General features: G+C 40.2%; 1 protein-coding gene across 1 annotated transcript; it reads right to left on the reverse strand.

Annotated features, from left to right (window-relative positions):
• Nucleotides 1–762: 762 nt before the first annotated feature.
• LOC106610687 (zinc finger protein 292) lies at nucleotides 763–25,392 on the reverse strand. Its single transcript, XM_014210155.3, has 8 exons — nucleotides 25,197–25,392; nucleotides 12,899–13,053; nucleotides 10,304–10,382; nucleotides 9,904–10,039; nucleotides 9,559–9,761; nucleotides 7,778–7,914; nucleotides 7,504–7,645; nucleotides 763–7,405 (listed from the first exon to the last, which is right to left on the reverse strand). The coding sequence occupies exons 1-8, from the start codon at nucleotides 25,344–25,346 to the stop codon at nucleotides 1,238–1,240; spliced, it is 7,170 nt and encodes a 2,389-aa protein (XP_014065630.3). The 5' UTR covers nucleotides 25,347–25,392; the 3' UTR covers nucleotides 763–1,237.

Below are 25,392 nucleotides of genomic sequence, written 5' to 3' on the forward strand. Positions count from 1 at the left end.
ACGTCATTGGCACTTCTTTTATATTCGAGTAGAAGATTGCGGCAGATTCTTAACTTTGCCTCAATTTGACAGCATCATCCAGATAATCATGGCCCTGGTGAGTGATGTGACGCTTGAGACAGGCATTTGTAGTTCTGTATGATAACCACGTTTGCATTTCATTTGGGGGGGGGGAATACATTATATTGATTAAAGTCACCTTTTCCAAGAGATTCACAGTTATAAAAACATCACACCTGGGTAAGCCAACACAAAACACTACCCCATCTGAAGTGTTTCTAAAATCCCCTATGGGAAAAAGAAATGGTGGAAAAACGATTGGAACCATTTCCATATTATGAATGTGGTACTCTATTTGTAGTTCATTCAAGAATAACAAGATCATTATAGCAGAGTTAACAATTTTTGATTATTCTTTAAAACACTCACCCAACAATGTAATGTGCCTGGATATCAGTAAAACCAACGAACAAAAATGCACTGTCTTGAGTTGTTGTTTTTTCATCATAAACCCACTGTTCTGAAACCATTTATTTCATTACTTACCTGAGGCACTGTCTGATCATCATTATGGACCTAGTAGTAGACGATGCCATGTGAAGGGTATAAGGGAATCAGGGCTCAAACGGTCTGGCTGAATAAATACATCAATTACAAATTATAAGTCAGCTCTTACGCCTTCAATAGGGGTCAGGGCTATGGTGTTTTAATGCAATGTGTGTGTGTGTCAAAACCACCAGTCAAATGTAATGAGATCAAATGGGCTCTTCACATAGTTGCTTTATAATACTGAATGTAAATAACATCATGCAAACAAGTTTTACAAAGGCAAACAGTTACATTTTATTTAACACTTTGTGGAAGACATGTAAATATTACAGATACTAGTGTTGAAACATTTAAATAAACAAAAAAATATAATCCCATAGGGATATGTAAAAACTGTTTTTCCTTAAAATTCTTCATTTAGCAAAAACAATTAGTACTAGAAGCCTCATAAATACAAACATGTTCTAAAGTCTATGTTCCCTATAGATTACCTGGTTCTTATATGACTAACACACATTACCCAAACTTACAATCAACCATAATAAGTAGAAAATTCTCCTTCAATTGTTTAATGGTGAAAACAGTTTACCATGAGATCTGAACAATATTAACATATGTTTGCAGCATGTTACTTTTCTAATCCTGAGTTAAGAGTAAAAAATAAAAACATCAGGCTGTGAGCAATCCATCAACTATGAAGCCACTTTTTTATTAAAACCATGGGTCGCATATCTTGAAGTTGCTTTAGCAAAAGCTCAGCACCATTGGAAAAGGTTTTGTCCATTACTATCTTCACATTGTTCACCGACTGAAGACTGAGAGGATTTCTGAAGTCTACAAGGTTTTGACAGGCTTCAATAAATATATCAGGTGTATCGCATATAATGTTGGCCGTGTTCTGCTGAAAGGTACGCTGCTGTTTTAATGGCAACTCCGTTCTTGAATCTCCACTCATTTTTCTTTTGGGAGTGTGGGTCGATGGTGAAGTTTCCAGGAACTTTAACAAAGTGTCCAGTGCAACGCCATCCTCTGTTTCTTCCTCTTGAGAAGCAGTGAAGCCCTGGTCTGAAGCGTCTGTCAACTCGTAAACTTTATCTGCCGGACGATTTCTCAGAGTCAATCTTCTGTCCGGACAAGCTAATGCTCGCCGCTCCGATTTTAGGGGACGCCCCCTCTTTTTGACCTCTGAAGTAGAAGACTGGGATTCAGAACAAGCATCAGTTGACAGTTTAGCCTCTGCTTGAATGACACCATCCAACGCTTCTTGCCTCTGACAGTTGGTCTTTGAAATCTCAGGTTCACTCTCATTAGGGTCTGTCTCCTCAGCGGAGGCGTCTGTTGACATACCCTCGGATTTGTTTGCATCTTTGAATCTTGAGCGTGGGTACTTTTTGCAGAAAATGAACTGGCTTCTCTGATCCTCTATATATCTCTCAGTGAGGCCATGTGTGGTGTAATGTCTGAATATATTCCGTTCAGCCCGCTCAACAGCATCACAGCCTTTTATCATGCATGGGTATTGCAAAGAGAAGTTCTTTGTGCACATGGCAGATGCTTCATCCATAGATTTCAGAGAGGGTTTTCCGAAGCTAGTCCAGTGGTCAGGTGATTTGTCATCTTTCTTCTTAGTGTTTTTCTTCTTCACTTTGAATTTGTTTTCAATGTTCTCTTTACCATTGTTGGGAATGACGCCTGTTGTTCTCTGTTGCTGTGTTCTGGGAATATAAATTAAATTATGCTTTTTCATCTCATGACGAAGGAGGTTTGACTTTGTAGTGTAGACCCGGTCACAGCCATCATACGCACACTTGAAAGTCTGATCCACACTGCCTCTCTCAGAGATGTTAATTTCCTTGTGAAAGTTTTTTATGTGGTCAATGTATTTCTCCACAGAGGTGAAGGAGAGTGTACATTCTGACCGGTCACACTGGAATGTCCCTACCTTGATGCTTGACATCATAACAGTGGCTTTATCTCGAGTGAATTTATGAAGCAATAGGTAATGCTGCACTAAGGTTGTGATCCCCGGGAATATCCGTGAACAGTCTTTCACTTGACATCTGATTTCATTATTCTGAACTTCAGCAGCTTGTTGACCAGGGATGTCAGTACCAAGGTCTCCTGAAGGCAGGGGAAGGGATGACTGATGCATAGCCCTACAGTGAAGTATCAAATTTTGCTGGATCGTAAAAGCTGCAGCGCATCCTTCATGAACACAACGGTACGGCCTATATGGACTGAAAGAATTGTCAGCATCACACAGTTGAAGCCCCAACCTTTTTTGAATCTTTTCTTTCTTTTGGACATGAACCTCATCTTTAGATATTGTGTTTTTTGAACAACTTGCTTTTTCAAGTGAGGGTTTCACAGCCTGGCTGGATATCGCCTCTGTTGCATGGCTAAAAGATTTAGTGTTCGAACATGCTTCTGGCTCTTTTAGAGTGTCACCTTGACTGAATTTCTGCTTCAACACTGGGGTGTGGTTCATTTGCATGGCTGTCATTGTTGGCTCATTCTTGGTGTATCCTGTCTTTGATGGTGATTCTAACTGGTAAAATGACTTGTCAAGGTCCTCCAGAGTATCTTGTGGTGATTGCACCCTCTCAACTGTTAACTGATGGAAAGAATCCTCTTGTACTACATCTCCTGCTGTAATCTCAGAGGACTGTGCATGTCCCTCTTGATCTGTGCTTTGCATTGGACAGCCAATGTCAATATCAAGTGGCTCTTGTTTGATTAAAGTCGACACAACTGAAGATCCAGTTCCATTACTACTCTCTACCTCTGTTTCGATAGTAGAGTTGCTTGACTTTTTTTTGCGACTTCCAACCTTTAACTTGTTCATCTCTGCCTGCGTCAGGTGGTGAACTTTTTCATAGTGAATTCTTAGGCCTGTGGTTCTGGTAAATGTTTTCTGGCAAATGTGACAAGGATATGGAGAGAATTTGACTGGGGTTTTCTTGAGGTCCTCAATCATCTCAATTGTGTAATCATGAACTCGAGCAAGGTGTCTGAACAACGCCTCTTTGGTCATGAACCCATATTCACAATTATCCATTTCACACTTGAATGGCTTGGGGCCATTGTCACGATTCTGGTCCTCCTTCATAATCGTTTTTGTTGTCGTGCTTTGATCACTATCTTTTTGCATGACATTATCGCTTGAGATTGCATTGCTTTGGCAGTCATTGTACTTTGAGGAACAATTTTCCTGCAAACTTTTCTCATGTGCAGCTTCAACTAAACCCAACATTTGTAAAGCATTTTGAATTTCTATAACCTTGTCATCTTGACATGCTGCAATGGAAGTTGTATTTGACCTTTTTTCAGCAAGACTATCACTCGACTTTCCCTCCTTCTGCTGACTACCAACATGATTTTTTGACTGTACCAATTCTATCCAAACTTCTGTTTTATTTGGGCAGATTTTGGATTGTCCACCTGTCAAAACTGAAGGAAAGGTGTTTAATGAATGAGAATCCAGTGGTTTTGAGGTTTCCTTTTGTGCCAAATCAGAGGTATTTGGTGTGGCGAGATTACCAACAACTTCCTGTGGGAATTCAACATTTACCAAGTTGTTTGTTGATCCATTGGTTTCAGGAACATTTGGGTCATTGAGAAAGTCGAGAAATGACGTAGGCAAATCATCCGTTAAATCCATTTCATCTAATGGTTTGCACTGGGAGCGTTTTGAAAGATGACCTCCGAGAGATTTCGTGCTTGAGAATTCTCTAAAGCATCTTCGGCAGATAACTTTACCATCCTTTATAATAGCAGGCCATTTCGTTCTCTTGCTGAGTCTGCAGCGTTTTACTGTCTGTGTTTCATGAACAGCATTCTTGTCGTCTGCAGGGATAGCTTCAGATTCTGCATGACATGTGTCCTCATCATATGAGAAAACTGTTTGGATAGAAGCATGTGAACTAAGAAGCATGTCATCTACAGAGCTGTTCATCTGATTCTCATAATTGGTTATGTTCTCAATGTTGGTCATCTCCACTGTGTTTCTTGGTGCTACTTGGCCATCATGACTCAATACAATGCTTGGAATGTCTGTTGATGGCCTTGATCTTGAATTAAGATTGGAAGATTCATCTGGGACATATGAAGCAAGGAAACCTCCAGCTGACAAATTGTTACCATTACTTTCTTGGGAAAACATATTGGAATAGTTTTTTCTCATTAGGGAAACATCAACACTATCTGCATTAACCCCAGAGTTAATTATCCCATAGTGTTGTCCTCCACTGTGCATGTGTCCTCCATTATCCAGCATAAGCGAGCTTGACACATATTCTGACATCTGATTCATCAAACTTGATTCTGATTTAATGGGATGGATGGCACTACCATGCATATTTGCTGGTGCATGTTCTCTGCCCCTTTCTAAAGGATAGCCAGTTGGATGAGATTCTGATTGCCAAGGAGTTACGCTCTTATTGGGGTATTCATTCAGATGGAAGACATCTGCATAGCAATTGTTCAATGTAGATGTCCACGCTTCACCCATCTCTGACTGCATTAGCCCAGTCTGATTTGGTGGGGCTTCCCAAGAGGGGCAAACAGCAGGTAAACTTGAACATGCCATCGGATATTCGAACTGCTGTAGTCCAGAATTTCTGCATTGTGATACTTGATGAAGTGATGTTTGGTCCTTTGAAGTCCTGTTCACAGATGGAACTTTTCTCGAAGTTATTTTGGCAACTTTCTTGTACTTCTTAGCCAGTTTCCAGTCTTCAAAAATGTCTGGATGGTTTTTCTTTACGTGTCGAGAGAGACTTTTGGGGGTACTGTATTTGCGGTCACATGCTTCAAGCGGACAACTATGTGCGTCTTCATCTCTACCAGTTATTGCAGGAGTGCTTTCATTTGGATGTAGCAAAAACGGGGGTTCACTCTTAATTTCTGGTAGAGGAAAGGCCTGTGGTAACACTTTCTGAACAGCTTGAGTTGGTTGGTTATCCAGGTCCTCTTTTGGATACCCTTTCAAGGGATTGGTTCCACAGTGATTTTGATCCTCACAATTGGCAATCATATCTTGGCATGGGACATCAGGAGATAGTTTTGCATTCTCCAATCCGAGCTTAGTTTTGATGAGTGGAACATAACACTTCTGTAACTCCTTTCTAGGATTGATAACAGAATTCAACATGCTCTCGACTGAATGTTTTATTTTCACTGTGCCGTTTGGGTTCTCAGGAACTGTTGACGTTGACGAACCTGATTTAACTACTTCTTCCTTCGCATAATCATGTGCAGTCTTCTGATCTAGAATGACAGAGGCAGAGCAGGTTTCCTCTTGCCTAGCGGCGCACTGGGTGGAAGGTTCCATTTTAGGTACAGGATGGTTCTCACTTGTGATGGGCACTTCATTTGTATCATGGTTCTGCTGATGCAAATTTAGCTGGGACTGTGAATAGAAAATCGTCCCACAATTAGCTATTTTGCAAGTGAATGTAAGGTAATGTTGTGCCTCATGATCATACAACAGGTAGGCCTCATTGAAAATCCTTCCACAATTAGGGAACATACACTGTGCCTTAAAGTCAGTGTGTTGTCTTTTGTGCATGAGAAGTTCCGAATTGCAGTGAAAGCTGGCTGTGCAATTCAGCTGTATGCAATAGTATGGCTTAGCACCACAGTGCATTTGCAAATGATCATTGAGATGTCTGGCATTAACAAACTGCCGACGACAATACTGACATACAACCTTCTGTTGTTGTATCTCCAAAAAACGTGTTGCTTCCTCGTCATTTTTGTGGGCTTTTACATGCGTTACAAGACTCCGAAAAAACTTGAATACCTTCTGACAGTATGTAACAGGGCAGACACAATCCTCTGTAAATTCAGCTTCATATCTAGTTTGTACAGGCTTTGGAGGACTGACCTTAGTTTGTACAGGATTTTGAGTATTGACTTTGACAGTTTCAGCACTGTTGTGATTTCCATCCAGAAAATTAGCATCATTTGGACTGACATTGGTCTCTGCCTCAAGCTTAACGACAGCTCTATCTTTCAAATTATTCCAATGACTGCTGGTGGATTGCATTGGCTTGGGCAATTTCCTAGTTGCTTTCATTGCAGCAAGTCGCTCTTTGCAAGATTGCTTTACATGTGATGCTACATGTGGCTCAAGGATCTCCTTAGTGTTAAAGCTGTCAGCACATATTGGACAGGTGTAGACCCCATCTTTAAAATGCTTCTGTGCATGACGGACTATCCTGTGGCCAAGGAACTCTTTATCACATAGAACACAATACTGCATATAGGCTCGCCAATTCCTAAATCTTGCCGAAACAAACCCTTTCTCCCTTAATTTCTTAGCTTCCCTATTTTTCTCTTTTTCATCTGCAATTTCATTCAATTCATTTGTTGTGTTCAAAATAAAATCCTCAAGGTCTTTGAACTCTGAACCTGTTTCTGCTGCATCATCCTCAAGTCCCTTATCGGTGTCATTGAGAGTGTCGATAGATGACACAATGGATGCCTCCTCACCCATCAATGCCAAACAATTGCGCTTCAAGGTTCTCCAGTCCCAAAATTCTGGATCAAAAGGCCACTGTGTCTTCAAGGCCAACAGTAACTCACAGCGTAGTGAGTTGGGTACTGGAAGATTCTCATCCTCACGCTTTTCATCAGGTTCATTATAGAGTGATTCAACAGCATAATATGAGTTCACAGTAGGCTGATTGAGGAACTCTGTTAGTTGGCATGCCTGTTTCACCTCGAAATCAGTGGGCAAAAGGCAGGAAATTGTTTTGCAGATGGTGGTCCTGCTGTCTGTGTTGTCACTGGATGCCATTTGTAGAGCTCGAATGCACATTTCAATGCACACAGGCAGTCCCACTCCTCCAACCTGAGAAAAGAATAAAGCCAAAGTCAGTCATGAGAATATAAATCGCTACAGGCTATATCCAGGCAGTAACATATACAATTTCACACAAAGAACTTCACCTCGGACTGGATAACCTTGATGAGGAAGAGGATATGACAGACGTTCCTTGATAGCAGGACCAACTTTCTGCATTGATCAAGAAATGAATCTGCTGAAGACTCTGACCGCATTAAAAGCTTACTCCAGAATAGTGTGAGCTCCCTGTAAGAAGAAAAGTATATCATTATTGGTCCGCTACCCATGAAGGGCTTTACAAGAGAGTTTGTTGTCAACATACAACATCCGCTCTAAACTGTGAGAGCGAGTGGAAAATTAAAAGAGGGCAATACTCACCAGGCACAATACACATCTCCCTGGAGAAGCTGCCGCTTGAGGAACGCAGAGCACAAACAAAGGGCTCCTTTTTCATCCCCATCCGACTCCAGGTTACAAATCATCTCCAATGCATCCTTACAGTCTACCTGCGTGATCTGGCACAGATAAAACATATAATGATGGTAATTCATTGCCATCCACAGTTGATCATTTCACATTAGGGTCATCTTCATTCATCATTATCAAACAGGAGTTGTTTAATTTCTTCAGCAAATCTCCATCAGTGCTAAACTTCTTATGGATGGTGGCAGTATTGAGTCGCTTGGATGACTGACGTGCCCAGAGTAAACTGCCTCCTATTCACTCTCAGAAACTAAGATATGTATATTATTAGTAGATTTGGATTAAAAAAAACACTCTGAAGTTTCTAAAACTGTTTGAATGATGTCTGTGAGTATAACAGAACTTATATGGCAGGCATAAACCTGAGAAAGAAATCCAACCAGGAAGTGATTTGTAGTTTCTATCTAATCCCTGTTCAAACTACAGTGTCTGTGGGGTCATTTTTCACTTCCTAAGGCTTCCATTGGCTTTCAACAGCCTTTAGAAACTTGTTTCATGCGTCTCCTGTTACTGGGCAGAGAATAGGAGCTCAGTCAATGAGTTGACTGCCTGGGAGCAGTGAGTTGTTTACTGCGCAGGCACATTTGGCACGCCGCTCATTCTTTTTCTTCTGTAATGAATACGCTATTGTCCGGTTGGAATATTATTGACGTTTTATGTTAAAAAGACCCTAAGGATTGATTGTAAACATCGTTTGACATGTTTCTGTGAACGGTAATGGAACTATTTAACTTTGTGTCTCTTGTTTTACGCTCACGCGTAATGCCTTTGGATAGTGATCTGAACGCACAAACAAAACGGAGGTATTTGGACATAAATATGGAGTATTTCGAACAAAAAGAACATTTCTTGTGGAAGTAGGCGTCCTGGTAGTGCATTCCGACCAAGATCAGCAAAGGTAAGGGAAGATTTATAATACTAATTCTTTGTTTAGTTGACTCTAGAACTTGGCGGGTAACTGTATAGCTTGCTTTGATGGCTGAGCTGTGTACTCAGAATATTGAAAAATGTGCTTTCGCCGAAAAGCCATTTTAAAATATGACACAGCGGTTGCATTAAGGAGTAGTATATCTATAATTCTTTCAATAACTGTTGTAAATTTTATCAACGTTTATGATGAGTATTTTTGTAAATTGATGTGCTCATTCACCGGAAAGTTTTGGTGGGAATACATTTTCTGAACATCACGCGCCAATGTAAAATGGGGTTTATGGATATAAATATGAACTTTATCCAACAAAACATACATGCATTTTGTAACATTGAGTCCTGGGAGTGTCATCTGATGAAGATCAAAGGTTAGTAATTCATTTTAGCTGTATTTCCGTTTTTTTGCGACGCCTCTCCTTGCTTGGAAAATGGCTGGGTGGTTTTTCTTGTTTAGGTGCTGTCCTAACATAATCTAATGTTTTGCTTTCGCCGTAAAGCCTTTTTGAAAATCGGACACTGTGGTTAGATTAAGGAGAATCATATCTTTAAAAGGGTGTATAATACATTTTAATTATGAGATTTTTGTGTTTTTGAATTTGCCGCCGTGCACTTTCACTGGCTGTCGTCATATCGATCCCGCTAACGGGATTCAAGCCATAAGAAATTAAAAGACAAGCCTTTGGTCAGCCCCCTTATTTGAATGCACTTGCCTGGTAAACGACTTGATGTAAATGCTATTCACTCACCTCTTGCATGAGTTGTTCTTGTGTTTTTGTCACACACAGGCAAACAAAGTATGTCTGCTTGAAGTTCCCTTTTCCTTCGTACTCTGGATACTCCGAGCACATCTTCGCTAAGACAGCCGCTTTCTCTGCTCGATTCTGTTTGATAAGGTGCTTTATTCGCATATTAAGGAGTGTAGGACCTTCCATCTGCAGGAACTCATTAACTGGGGAGTAGAGAAAGAGAACACTATTACAGATAGCACTTCTGAGCAGTCACCACAACATTTAATCAGTCAACTCACATGTAGAAAGTTTTTGATATTAGGGAAAAAAAACAACAAAAAAAACAGGTAGGCTAAAACTAACCTCTGTCAATTTCAGTTTTCTCATTAGACAGAATGCTGCACAGAGTGGTGTTGTTCCACACACCAGGCGCCTGTGCCATAGCTGATAGCATGTTTAGCTGTGTGTTCCCATTTTCTTGCAAAAGGCTGTGTGCCAACTATAAAGGAAAGGAAATAACTTCATAAAACTTTTCAGATATACAAACCAAACAACTTTTCAAAACACAAGATTCTCCAATTAGGTCAAATAGGGTTTGTGATTATTGCATGCATATTCCAATTCAGCTTCAAAGCGACACCATGTCACTCTTTTTCTAGAGAGAATTGGCAGTACAAAATAATTTATAAATAAAAAAGTTCACTCCATACATTTCTGTTCTATGCAAAGTTGATTAAAAAAAAAGAGCAGCATTGAGACTAACCTTGACAGAGGACTGAAACTCCCCCCATAAGGCACCAGGGACATGCTCAGGCAGTGAGAGAAGGAGCTCCAGACAGCTCCTGCAAGTAAAACAGGGTCATTCAATGAGTTTGTTTAGGTTCATGCTAATGCTGCTAAAGTTGTGTGCAGATGACTAAAATGAAAGAAGCACTACACACTTCTGCCACAGCTCTTATAAGGGAAGCCTAATTGATTTAGCTTGTGAAATGGAGTGAAGCAGGATTACACGGAACCCAAACCGGTTGTGCGCGATCGTGCATAAATGTATTTTGTCCCCCCACACCAAACACGATCACGACACGCAGGTTAAAATATCAAAACAAACTCTGAACCAATTACATTAATTTGGGGACAGGTCGAAAAGCATTAAACATTTATGGCAATTTAGCTAGCTAGCTAGCTTGCACTTGCTAGCTAATTTGTCCTATTTAGCTAGCTTGCTGTTGCTAGCTAATTTGTCCTGGGATATATACATCGAGTTGTTATTTTACCTGAAATGCACAAGGTCCTCTACTCCGACAATTAATCCACACATAAAACGGTCAACCGAATCATTTCTAGTCATCTCTCCTCCTTTCAGGGTTTTTCCTTCTCTGGACTTTATATTGCGATTGGCAAATTTCATAAATTCGGTGAAATACCGCCACCGACCTCGTTTGTCTTTCAGTCACCCACGTGGGTATAACCAATGAGGAGATGGCACGTGGGTACCTGCTTCTATAAACCAATGAGGAGATGGGAGAGGCTGGACTTGCAGCGCAATCTGCGTCAGAAATAGAACTGACTTCTATTTTAGCCCTTGGCAACGCAGACGCTCGTTGGCTCGCGTGAGCAGTGTGAATGCAATAATTGAATAATATAGATTTCTAAATTTATTTTGCGACGTTCGCATCGCGTCAGAGTATTAGGGCTGTGGCAGTCATGACATTTTGTCAGCCGGTGATTGTCAAGCAAATAACTGTCGGTCTCACGGTAATTGACTGTTAATTAACAAAACACATTTAGCATCTCCTGGCTTCCATGCATAGCCTACAAGCCATTAGTTATGTAACTTTAGTTGTGATATAAATGTTGGGCTATATGTTTAGATTTTTTATACATGCTATAAGGCTGCATGATGCGACTAATGATGATTTGAAAAAAGTTGCATGAAAGGCATGAGCTCAGCTTTGTTTTTTGCGCAAGCTGTACACACGTCAGTCTCTCATTCACAATTTGACAAGCACTTGAATTCCCTGGCTGCATCCCCTTTGTGTGGCCGTAATGTCCCTTTAAAAAAATCCATGCCTTTTGCGGCCAATGGCCGTTGTGTCCTTGGGCTGAACATCGTAATTACAATTCCCTTCTCCTGGCTGCATGCCCGAAGCACTCGGCACCTCTCACTCACATGGTTCTCCATCACATGAATGGGTCTTTCTCACAGGCTACAAGTGAAAACAGACATTGGGATGCAACACAGCTGGGATCGAACCCGGGTCTGTAGTGACACCTATAGCACTGCAGTGCCTTAGACAGCTGCGCCACTTGGGAGGCCCATAAAGGTGCAATTTTCACCATAAAAATATCTTCCCCAAACTTGACTCACGCGCTGTGTATCTATGCCAGTTAGGCTCTACAACCATTGTAAAGGGGATAAATGCGCTTCAATTTAAGTTATTTGGCCACTTTAGTTGTGATACAAATCTTATCAAAATATATAGGCCCATGGGCTTGGCTACAAAAGTTTAAAAAAAAGCATGCGCTGTTTCTTGCATTAAGCTGGGCATCATTCACAAGTGGTAATACATAATTCACAAGTGGTAGGCTAATATTGTCACCCATCACACTATTATTGATTCAATCTTGTCTTTACATATACAAAATAATATATGGGTGAAATTTGTTTTGATTTAGAATGGACCATTATCACACACCTGTCTCGAAACAGGGGCAGTGGGAAAAAATACATGTCATCTATGCACTTAAATAGTGAATGGAGGGCGCTTTCCTGTGGTTCATTTTCATACCAGCGAGGTTGGCTATATTCCTGTTTTAAAGAGAAGCAATGTGCTTAATATTAGGAAAGTTGAGAAATAAATATAGTAGGCCTAGCCTATAGAAAGGTAATGGGATAATCCTCTTTTTAATAGAGGCCATCAACTTCTCACGCAATTGTGTAGCCTATAGAAATGTTGCACAACATGAGCTCAAGAAGTGTTTGATTAGATTTTAGATTACATTTGCATTGATGTCAGAGTTATTAGAGGGACAAGAGTGCGGAGTACCAGGCAGTTAGCAAGTTTGGTACGCTACTAACGACCATCAGCAGCATCAGTTTGGAAAAGCCTAACTACCGTGACTGAACGGTCACCTGGAATTTGACTGCATCATGACTCATGACCGCCGGTGTGACGGTAATACGGTCACCGTAACAACCCTAGGCAGGATACAGTTGTATTCGTCAGTAGCACTAGCAGAAGTGGAATGCGAACAGTCATTCAACAACATAGGCCTAGCACCATCTGAAATACTGCATAGCTGGTTCCATGAAGCATCCATGCATATGAATCACTTAGACATTATCTCGAGTACTCACATTGCTAGGTTTTCAAGAACGAGTGGCACATTTTCACATTCGGAGGAGAGACAGGACGTGGCCTTCGCATAACTGAGTATGGCCACTGTGTACGCCTCCAGTAAAGGCAGTGGCTCCTCCTCAGTCTTCCATCGGCCTGCATGTTCCACAAGGATCTGTAAACAAATGACAACATCATGGCATGCTCTTAGAGTCTGGAATAAAATGTGGCAAGCTGGTTAGTGCTTGCTATTCAATTTATTTGTATTTTTTCTACTTTCCAACGACTTGACAATTATCATAGAAAATGACAAATGGACTAATTTCATTAAGTATTAGTCCTTCCAAGTAAATTAGGCTACACTCCACTAAAATAGCAAATTGAGAAAACCACAACTACCAAAACAATTAGGAAATAATCAGGGCCAGAACGACACCAGTATCACCATACTTGTTAAGTTTTGTTTCGTTGCCACAATACTATTTATGAAAACAGCCCTCATCTAGAGTCACATTTAAATGTATTTTCCAAGCTATAGCACACAATATTTTACATATAGCAGGTTTTTAAAAGGACCAAAGAATTTGGCCTGCTTAGTGTTTACATTTTTGCCATGGAAAACATACTGTGATACTGGCATCATCCCAGCCCTAGAAATAATGGTCCATACTCTAGCCCAGGGATGGGAAACTCCTGCCCTCAGGGCCCTGATTGGTATCACACTCTTTGTATCGAAACAATTTCAATAACAGCTGTTGCGATGTTATTTTTTATGCGGTATGACTTTTACTCAAATAAAAAACAGTGGCTGTTACCAAAGGTATCACAAACCATGTACTGCACAAAATTGAAAAGTTACCTCACAACATCTACAAGCAAGAATGTTTAATAAAATTACATTTGAACTTAACCCGCACAGGTAACTGGTAGAGTATCCTTTTCACTCTCAATTTTAGAATAAATATCCACAGGAAAGTATTAAACCGCCTTTTCAAACGGTTACCGGCATTGAGATTTCTATTATTTGGCACATGCTCAAAACCATGTAAAGACCTGCAAGACTTCGGTTAGCATGCGTGCATCGCGTACATGTACTTACATCTTGTGCGCTTGCCTCAGGCGATGAACAAACAAATCATGAGAGCCACAGAGACCCTTGTTTTGAAGTTGGTTTAAAGCTGCACTATATAGAAATCTCTCCGTCATTTTCTGGTTGCTAAAATTGTAAGTTTGCCTAATTTCTGTTTGTGCGACAGAAACAAGCAAGTACAGCATAGAAAATCATTCTACCATCTAAACCACTGTGAGACATATTTAATAACCAAAAATATTGTATTTTCAGCTGTTTGAAGACTCAAAAATGAAACACTTCAGAACAGGAAGCATAGAAATAGCGCTATAGAAAAGATCTACTTGCTTTCAATGCAAATGACAGACATAGAAAACACACATTTCTATGTGAATTTGGCCAGGTCGCCCACAAAGTTATATATTGCAGCTTTATTAATACTTCTGTGGTTATTTTTTCTAAAATGTAAATTAATAAAAGGACCAACTGAACCGACAACTGGTAGAGTAAATACATTATGCAACATTCTGGCTTGTAGTGGTTGAGAAGAAACTTTAAAAAATATGTTTTGCAGTGCATCGTTTCAGACTATATAACCAACCAAAAAGGCATCACAGCCAGATATATTAGGCAATGGCCTGTCAAGCAACCCCCCTTGGAAAATGTTGGCTAGTTCATTTTCCTTTATGTCTTGAAATGTGTCAAGCCAAAACCTAGCCCTGATACAGAAGTCCATTGAGACTCAGTCCTGGGATGCTCCAGTCAACCGCAATTGGGAAAGTATTCAGACCTTGACCTTTTCCACATTTTGTTACATTACAGCTTTCTTCTAAACTGGATTTAAAAAAAAAAAAAATCCTCAAACTACACACAATACCCCAAAATGAAAAAGCGAAAACAGGTTTAGACCATTTCGAAAAATAAAAATCAGAAAAACCTTGTTTACATACAGTACAAGTCAAATGTTTGGACATACCTACTCATTCAAGGGCTTTTCTTTATTTTCACTATTTTCTACATTGTAGAATAATAGTGAAGACACCAAAACAATGAAATAACTCATATAGAATCATGTAGTAAACAAACAAAAAAAAGTGTTAAACAAATCAAAATATATTTTAGATTCTTCAATGTAACCACCCTTTAAGTTCTAGATGAAAACAGAACTTGTAGGCTGCTTTTCCTTCACTTTGCAGTCCAACTCATCCCAAACCATCTCAAATTGGGTTGAGGTTGGGTGACTGGAAGCCAGGTCATCTGATACAGCACTCCATCGCTCTCCTTCTTTGTCAAATAGCTCTTACACAGCGTGGAGGTGTGTTGGGTCATTGTCCTGTTAAAAAAAAAAGTATAGTCCCACTAAGCGCAAACCAGATGGAATGGTGTATCGCTGCAGAATGCTGTGGTAGCCATGCTGGTTAAGTGTGCCTTGAATTCTAAATAAATCAGACAGGGTTACCAGCAAAGCACACCCACACCATTACACTTCCTCCATGCTTCATGGTGGCAACCACACATGCAGAGATAACCCGTACACCTAGTCTGCGTCTCACAAAGACGACGGTTGGAACCAAAAATCACACATTTGGACTCAGACCAAAAGGACAGATTTCCACCGGTCTAATGTCCATTGCTCTTGTTTCTTGGCCCAAGCAAGTCTTTTTTTATTTTTTATTGGTGTCCTTTAGTAGTGGTTTCTTTGCAGCAATTTGACAATGAAGGCCTGATTCACACAGTTTCCTCTTTACAGTTGTGTCTGTTACTTGAACTCTGAAGCATTTATTTGGGCTGCAATTACTCAGGCTAGTAACTAATGAACTTATCCTCTGCAGCAGAGGTAACTCTGGGTCTTCCTTTCCTGTGGTGGTCCTCATAATGTAACTGGCTCTCACAGCGCTTGATGATTTTGTGACTGAACTTGAAGAAACATTCAAAGTTCTTGACATTTTCGGGATTGACTGACCTTCATGTCTTAAAGTAATGATGGACTGTAATTTCTCTTCGCTTATTTGAGCTGTTTTATTGCCATAATATGGACTTGATCTTTTACCAAATAGGACCATCTTCTATATACCCCCCCCTACCTTGTCACAACAACTTATTGGCTCAAACAGATTAACAAGGAAAGAAATTCCACAAATGTGGTCCCGTGTGGCTCAGTTGGTAGAGCCAGGGTTGTGGGTTCGATTCCCACGGGGGACCAGTATGGGGGGAAAAATATATATATATTTTTTTAAATGTATGAAATGCATGCATTACTACTGTAAGCCGCTCTGGATAAGAGCGTCTGCTAAATGACTAAAATGTAAATTAACCTTCATCAAGGCACACCTGTTAATTGAAATGCATTCCAGGGGACTACCTCATGAAGCTGGTTGAGAAAATGCCAAGAGTGTGCAAAGCTGTCATCAAGGCAAAGGGTGGCTCCTTCGAAGAATCTTTGTTTAGCACTTTTTTGGTTTCTACATGATTCCATGTGTTATTTCATAATTTTGATGTCTTCACTATTATTCTAGAATGTAGAAATAGTACAAATAAAGAAAAACCCTGGAATAAATAGGTGTCCAAACTTGACTGGTACTGTAAGAATTCAGACAATTTGCTGAGACTCAATATTGATGCTCAGGTGAATCTTGTTTCCATTATTCATCTTTGAGATGTTTCTCCAACTTGATTGGACTTGAACTTGATTATTCAATTGATACATTCAACTGATTGGACATCATTTGGAAAGGCACACCTGTCTATATATATATATTAAAAAAAAAGGTCCCACAGTTGACAGTGCATGTTAGAGCAAAAACCAAGCCATGAGGTCGAAGAAATTGTACGTAGAGCTCCGAGACAGGATTGTCACTGACAGCACTCCAGAGTTCCGCTATGGAGATGGGATAACCTTCCAAAAGGACAACCAGCACCAATCAGGTATTTATGGTAGAGTGCCAAGACAGAAGGCACTCCGAAAAATGCACGACAGCCCACTTGGAGTTTGCCAAAGGGCACCTAAAGGACTCTCAGACCATGAGAAACAAGATTCTCTGGTCTGATGAAACCTTTGACCTGAATGCCAAGCATCACATCTGGAGGAAATCTGGCACCATCCCTATGGTGAAGCATGGTTTTCAGCGGCAGGACTGGGAGACCACTTACTCAGGCTCGAGGGAAAGATGAAGAGGAAAATACAGTGAGATCCATGATGAAAACCTGCTCCAGAGCACTCAGGACCTCAGACTGGGGAAAAGGTTCACCTTCCAACAGGACAATGACCATAAGCACACAGCCAAGACAACACAGGCGTTGCTTCGGGACAAGTCTCTGAATGTCCTTGAGTGGCCCAGCCAGAACCCGGACATGAACCCTATCAAACATCTCTGGAGAGACCTAAAAATAGCTGTGCAGCAACGCTCCCCATCCAACCTGACAGAGCTTGAGAGGATCTGCAGAGAAGAATAGGAGAATCTCCCAAATACTGGTGTGCCAAGCTTGTAGCATCATACCCAAGAAGACTTGAGGCTGTAATTGCTGCCAAAGGTGCTTCAACAAAGTACTGAGTAAAGGGTCTGAAAACTTATCTAACTGTGGTATTTCAGGGGGGTTATATAAAATTTGCAAAGATTCATAAAAACCTGTGTTTTGTCATTATGGGGTATTGTGTGTAGATTGATTAGGAAAAAAACGATTTAACCTCTCTAGGGTAGGGGGCAGTATTTTCACGGCCGGATGAAAAACGTACCCAAATTAAAACGGCCTACTACCAGGGCCCAGGAACTAGAATATGCATATTATTAGTAGATTTGGATAGAAAACACTCTGAAGTTTCTAAAACTGTTTGAATGATGTCTGTGAGTATAACAGAACTCATATGGCAGGTAAAAACCTGAGAAAAATCTAACCAGGAAGTGGGAAGTCTGGTGCTTGTAGTCCTTTCAAGTCATTGCCTATCGAACACACAGTGACTTAGGGTTCATTTTGCACTTCCTAAGGCTTCCACTAGATGTCAACAGTCTTTAGAAAGTTGTTTGAGGCGTCTATGATGAACAGAGAGCGAACAAGAAGGTGGGGAAGTTGGTGACCCAGGGAAGGACATCAGTTCATTGGTGCGCGTTCACGTGAGAGGTAGCTGTGTTCCAAAACGTTTTTCAAGACAATGGAATCGTCCGGTTGGAATATTATTGAAGTTCTAAGTGATAAAGGCCCTAAAGATTGATGCTATACAACGTTTGACATGTTTGAACGAACGTAAATATAACTTTTTTACTTTTCCTCGCGCTTCCTACACTTGGAGTGGCTTACTGAACGTGCTAACAGCAAGGAGCTATTTTGACATAAATTATGGACTTTATCGAACAAAGCAACATTTATTGTGGACCTGGGATTACTGGAAGTGCCTTCTGATGAAGATCAAAGGTAAGTGAATATTTCTAATGGTATTTATGATTTTAGATGACTCCAAAATGGCGAGTATCTGTATTGCCTAGTGTATTTTTATGAGCGCAGTACTCAGATTATTGCAAAGTGTGCTTTCCTCGTGAAGCTTTTTTGAAATCTGTCACAGCATTTGCATAAAGGAGATGTTCATCTATAATTCTTTGAATAACAGTTTAATATTTTATCAACGTTTATGATGAGTATTTTTGTAAATTTTGGTGCTGATTCACCAGCAGTATTAGAGGCAAAATATTTTCTGAACATCACGCGCCAATGTAAAATGGGGTTTATGGATATAAATATGAACTTTATCGAATAAACAATGCATGTATTGTGTAACATGATGTCCTAGGAGTGTCATCTGATGAAGATCGTCAAAGGTAAGTGCATAATTTTAGCTGGTTCTGGTTTTTGTGACACCTGTCCTTGCTAGGAAAATGGCTGCGTGCTTTTTCTTGTGTTAGATTATGTTAGGACAGTTCCAACTGTATGCTTTCGCCATAAAGCCTTTTTGAAATCGGACAATGTGGTTACATTAAGGAGACGTGTACCTTTAAAATGGTGTAAAATAGTCCGTTGAATGATGACATTTTGTGGTTGAATTTGGCGCTCTGATTTTTCACTGGCTGTTGAATAGTGTGAACCGTGGGTGGGACGGCCAACCCTGGCCAAATTCGGACGACGCCGGGCCAATGAGGTGCCGCCCTATGGGAGTCCCAATCTCGGCCGGATGTGATACAGCCTGGATTCGAACCAGGGACTGTAGTGACGCCTCTTGCACTGAGATGCAGTGCCTTAGACCGCTGCGTCCATGTGTGTGTGTTAACCATTTAACTGTACTAGAATACTTAAAAAGGCCACTAAAATGTTAAATATCAGTTATGAGTATAGTTTTTTTGGCAAGGAAAATATTGGATATTGTTATCGGCCAAGAATGTCATGTCGGTGCGTCACTAGTAAAGAACACTTTGTTGGACTGCGAACATTCACCTCATATGTGGCCTAATAAAAAAAAAAAGGTAAAAGATGAACCAACATACAGTGCCTTCAGAATGTTATTTTCTACTTATTCCACATTTTATGTTACACAGCCTGAATGCAAAATGTATTAAATATATTTCTCTCACCCATCTACACACAATATACAGTGGGGCAAAAAGGTATTTAGTCAGCCACCAATTGTGCAAGTTCTTCCACTTAAAAAGATGAGAGAGGCCTGCAATTTTCATCATAGGTACACGTCAACTATGACAGACAAAATGAGAAAAAGAAATCCAGAAAATCACATTGTAGGATTTTTTATGAATTTATTTGCAAATTATGGTGGAAAATAAGTATTTGGTCACCTACAAACAAGCAAGATTTCTGGCTCTCACAGACCTGTAACTTTTTCTTTAAGAGGCTCCTCTATCTGTCCTCCACTCGTTACCTGTATTAATGGCACCTGTTTGAACTTGTTATCAGTATAAAAGACACCTGTCCACAACCTCAAACAGTCACACTCCAAACTCCACTATGGCCAAGACCAAAGAGCTGTCAAAGGACACCAGAAACACAATTGTAGACCTGCACCAGGCTGGGAAGACTGAATCTGCAATAGGTAAGCAGCTTGGTTTGAAGAAATCAACTGTGGGAGCAATTATTAGGAAATGGAAGACATACAAGACCACTGATAATCTCCCTCGATCTGGGGCTCCACGCAAGATCTCACCCCGTGGGGTCAAAATGATCACAAGAACGGTGAGCAAAAATCCCAGAACCACACAGGGGGACCTAGTGAATGACCTGCAGAGAGCTGGGACCAAAGTAACAAAGCCTACCATCAGTAACACTACGCCGCCAGGGACTCAAATCCTGCAGTGCCAGATGTGTCCCCCTGCTTAAGCCAGTACATGTCCAGGCCCGTCTGAAGTTTGCTAGAGAGCATTTGGATGATCCAGAAGAGGATTGGAAGAATGTCATATGGTCAGATGAAACCAAAATAGAACTTTTTGGTAAAAACTCAACTCATCGTGTTTGGAGGACAAAGAATGCCGAGTTGCATCCAAAAAACACCATACCTACTGTGAAGCATGGGGGTGGAAACATCATGCTTTGGGGCTGTTTTTCTGCAAAGGGACCAGGACGACTGATCCGTGTAAAGGAAAGAATGAATGGGGCCATGTATCGTGAGATTTTGAATGAAAACCTCCTTTCATCAGCAAGGGCATTGAAGACGAAACGTGGCTGGGTCTTTCAGCATGACAATGATCCCAAACACACCGCCCGGGCAACGAAGGAGTGGCTTCGTAAGAAGCATTTCAGGGTCCTGGAGTGGCCTAGCCAGTCTCCAGATCTCAACCCCATAGAAAATCTTTGGAGGGAGTTGAAAGTCCGTGTTGCCCAGCGACAGCCCCAAAACATCACTGCTCTAGAGGAATGGGCCAAAATACCAGCAACAGTGTGTGAAAACCTTGTGAAGACTTACAGAAAACATTTGACCTGTGTCATTGCCAACAAAGGGTATATAACAAAGTATTGAGATAAACTTTTGTTATTGACCAAATACTTATTTTCCACCATAATTTGCAAATAAATTCATTAAAAATCCTACAATGTGATTTTCTGGATTTTTTTTCTCATTTCGTCTGTCATAGTTGAAGTGTACCTATGATGAAAATTACAGGCCTCTCTCATCTTTTTAAGTGGGAGAACTTGCACAATTGGTGGCTGACTAAATACTTTTTTGCCCCACTGTACCCCATAATGACAAAGTGAAAACATGTTTTTCGAAATGTTTGCAAATTTATTGAGAATGAAATACTGCAAAATCTCATTTACATAAAAGTATTCACCCTGAGTAGGGCTGGGCGATAAACCGTTTTTTAACTATATACTGGTATTGATGCACGGATCAGTTTGGGTTTTTACTTTACCTTCTACAACGGTATTTGAATGTTTTGTTTGTTAAATGGGATACGTCGTGTGTTATGTCAATTTTTATAGTTTACATCGCTACTTGAGTCATCTCTCTCCACTCTTGCTCTCCATACTGGTTTCCACACAGATCTAGCCCCGCCCCGTCACTCAAGGAGCGCATTTGTTGTTCCTCGAAAACAAGACACTTGCGTTCAGTCTGTTGGTCAACGTAGCACATGCAACAATGTTGATGACAATGATGCCGTTTTCACGTTTCTTCTTAATAAAAATCCACTAGCGTTCTACAATTACACTTCATTTGTGTTTCTTAAATCTGCAAACAGCTAGTTTGTCTTTTCTTAGCAAGTTGGGCCTAAATCTTCTTTGCTGCTAATCGCTAGTTAGCTGGCTAGCTAGTTAATAAATGTACTGAGTAAGAGAACGTAATTAGCTATACAGCCTGATAATACCAGTGATGGTATAGACCTAAAATCAGCATGTTTGTGCAACATTATCTTTTAAATCAAAAAGGAATACGCGAAGCATGAATAAGTAAGCTACATGAAGTAGCTAAGAGAAAACATTCAATGTAGTCAAAGATTATAGGGTCCCCTTGGAAACACTTGTCAACACTTTGGTTCCTACCTTTTCACAATAACTCCTCTCTGGCATTTTCACTCATTGTCATGTCAAAACACTATTCAAAGTGCCCACTATTATATTCTAGCTATAAAAGGAGAATAATCATATTTCCATCATTCCAACAGCTCACCCAAGTGTTTTGCTTTAATTCACAAGTCAAATCACAATTGCAACATTTGGTTAAAAATAAGGCCTAGGTTGTTGGCCCATATCATGCAACCCTACATGGCAGTGTGAAAATGATCTCAAATTAGTGCAGGAAATTCAGAAATTGAGTTGGCTGAAGTTGAATTGAACCGTATAAAACAAATCAGAATGGAGAAAGACACATTCTAAAGGATTTAAATGGATGTTGCCACCCTATGGTCACGCATTACCCATGAAGCAAATGTATAACTTTTATTATTGAAAAACATAAAATAACATGATTTGATATTTTGCCCATATCACACAGCCCTACCCCTGAGTCAATACTTTGTAGAAGCTCTTTAGGCACCGATTGCAGCTGAGAGTCTTTCTGGGTAAGTCTAAGAGTTTCCACACCTTGATTGTGCAACATTTGCCCATTATTCTTTTCAAAATTCTGCAAGCTCTGTCAAATTTGTTGTTGATCATTCCTATGCAACCAGGTCTTGCCATAGATTTTCACGTAGATTTAAGTCAAAACTGTAACTTGGCCACTCAGGTACATTCACTGTATTCTTGGTAAGAACTCATTTAGATTTGGCCTTGTGTTTTAAACTATTGTCCTGCTGAAAGGTGAATTCATCTCCCAGTGTCGAGTGGAAAGCAGACTGAACCAGGTTTTCCTCTAGGACTTTGTCTGTGCTTAGCTCCATTCAGTTTCTTTTTTATCCTAAATAACTTCCCAGTCTTTAACAATTACAAGCATACTCATAACATTGCTACCACTATGCTTGAAAATATGGAGAGTGGTACTCAGTAATGTGTTGTATTGGATTTTTTTTGCAGTATTACTTGAGTGGTTTCCTTCCTCTTCAGCAACAGTTACTTAGGACACCTGTATCTTTGTAGTGACTGGGTGTATTGATCAGTGGTGTAAAGTACTTCAGTAAAAATACTTTAAAGTACAACTTAAGTAGTTTTTGGGGTATCTGCACTTCACTATTTATATTTGACAACTTTTACTTCACTACATTCCTAAAAAAATAAAAAGGTACTTTTTACTCCATACATTTCCTCTGACACCCAAAAGTACTTGTTAAATTTTGAATGCTTAGCAGGACAGAAAAATTGTCTCATTCACACACTTATCAAGAGAACATCCCAGTCATCTCTACTGCCTCTGATCTGGTGGACTCACTAAACACATGCTTAGTTTGTAAATTATGTCTGAGTGTTGGAGCGTGCCCCTGGTTATCCGTAAATTAAACAAAACAAGAAAATGGTGCAGTCTGGTTTGCTTAATATAAGGACTTCGAAATTCTTTTTTACTTTTGATACTTAAGTGTATTTTAGAGTCAATTTCTATTAAGGTATCTTTACTCTTACTCAAGTATGACAATTGGGTATTTTTTCCACCACTGGTATTGATAAACCATCCAAAGTGTAATGAATAACACCATGCTCAAAGGGATAGTCAATGTCTCTTGTCTTTTTTAACCCATCTACCAATAGGTGCCCTTCTTTACTTGGCATTGGAAAACCTCCTTGGTATTTGTGTTTGAATCTGCTGGACCGAGGGACCTTACAGATAATTGTATGTGTGCTTGCCATAACAAAGGGGGTTGTTTTTTTTAAGCTTTTCATTAATTTGTAAAAAATATATATAAAAAAATAATTCCACTTAAACATTGTCGGGCATTGTGGTCCAGTGACCAAAACATCTAATCCATTTGAAATTCAGGCTGTAACATAATAACATGTGCAAAGCCAAGGGGTCTGAATACTTTCTGAAGGCACTGTAGCTACACAAGCATTATACAGGAGGCTGCTTGGACTTCTATAAGCCCGGCTGCTGAATGGAGCCTATAGTGTGGGCCAAATGGAATTCATGCAGTAGCCTACAATAGGCTAAACCACACGGAGTAGTTCGTAGGCTACCCATGCAGGACAACATTCAAAGTTGAGAGTGAGACTAGCTTGAATGCTACAAGCACTGGCGATCCCTTCCCCCAGTCGAGGGGAAGCCTAATCTCTGCTCAATGAGTAAAGGTCTTCTAAAAAGGCCCGTCCTAAATAGACTACATCTCAGGCTATTGCTAAACGTAGCCTAACATATCATGGTATTTCATTGCATCTCCAACATATGAAAATAAATACAAATGTAATTCTCAGCACATGATAATAAACACACAAAAATCTTGAGGTGACCAGGTATTTAGAGGTTTTAGAGAAAACCCTGCGTCTTAGTAAGTTAGCCTTGTAACCATCTAGCCAATCTTGTGTGTATTCTTATTACTCAGTCAGTGTCAGATAAAACACTGTCGTTTGATCTCCAAATGGAGCCTGATATGAAACCCAATCTCATTCATAATCCCTAATGTGACCAATGAATGTATCACTTCGCACAGATGGGGCTTCAAACAAGGCCCACCAGGTTTGCCACATTACACAAAAAAACAGACATATATATATATATATATATGAAGAACAAAACCGAATAAACCTACCCAAAAAACAGGCTGATGAGTTAATATTGTTTTTCTAACAATTAAAACTATGCATACGTAGTTAACCTATGATGTGCATGAAAATGAATACCATTAGGTTGACCAGGCCCTATAGAATACTTTTGCAGGCACACTCAATATTGATCCACTAACACAATGGACGAAATGAAAAACGTTCTGTTGCTATAATTTAAAGTAAAATATGCACGTTAACATGGATGAATGATGTTTTGTCTCGAGCAAAACATAAAACACTAACAGCTAGAGAATGTGAATACAAGTCCGCACAAAAAGCTAACTAGCTCTTCCCAGCATTAAGGAGCCTTAACTAGCTAGCCAGCCAGCCAGCCAGCATTCAACTAGCAACTCGCTAACTAGCTTGGGGAAATTAGTGATGCTCGGGTATAATTCGAAAGTAAGAGAATGAACTAAATATAAGGAAAACACGTATGATGTATATAGTCCACTAACTACTATCATTGGAAGTTAAAACAGGGATTAATTGTGGGGGTTTTTATGTTCTGATGTGGCTAGCGCGAGCTAGCTACATTGTTGTACCTAACGTACACGCGCATCATCAGGCTGGAAGCTGGATGGAAGACTGCAAACCACAAGGATGGGTAGTTGGAAGGGGAAAAAAATGCTGACCTGGCAGAATTCCTGGCAGAAACGCAACGAGGCCTCAGACAGTGATTCCGAGCTTTCTTTTAGCGTTGTAGTCAATTCCTGGAACCGTTCTCGGAGCCCTTCGATAGCTTTCCTTGTGTCATATTCCTTCTCTGTCTCTCCCCCCGCCATCTTCACAACAATCACGACCGCGTACGCACAGATGTTACGCTGCCAG

The sequence above is a fragment of the Salmo salar genome, chromosome 09 (genome assembly GCF_965601325.2).
Source record: "Salmo salar chromosome 09, fSalSal1, whole genome shotgun sequence".
Taxonomy (NCBI): Eukaryota; Metazoa; Chordata; class Actinopteri; order Salmoniformes; family Salmonidae; genus Salmo; species Salmo salar.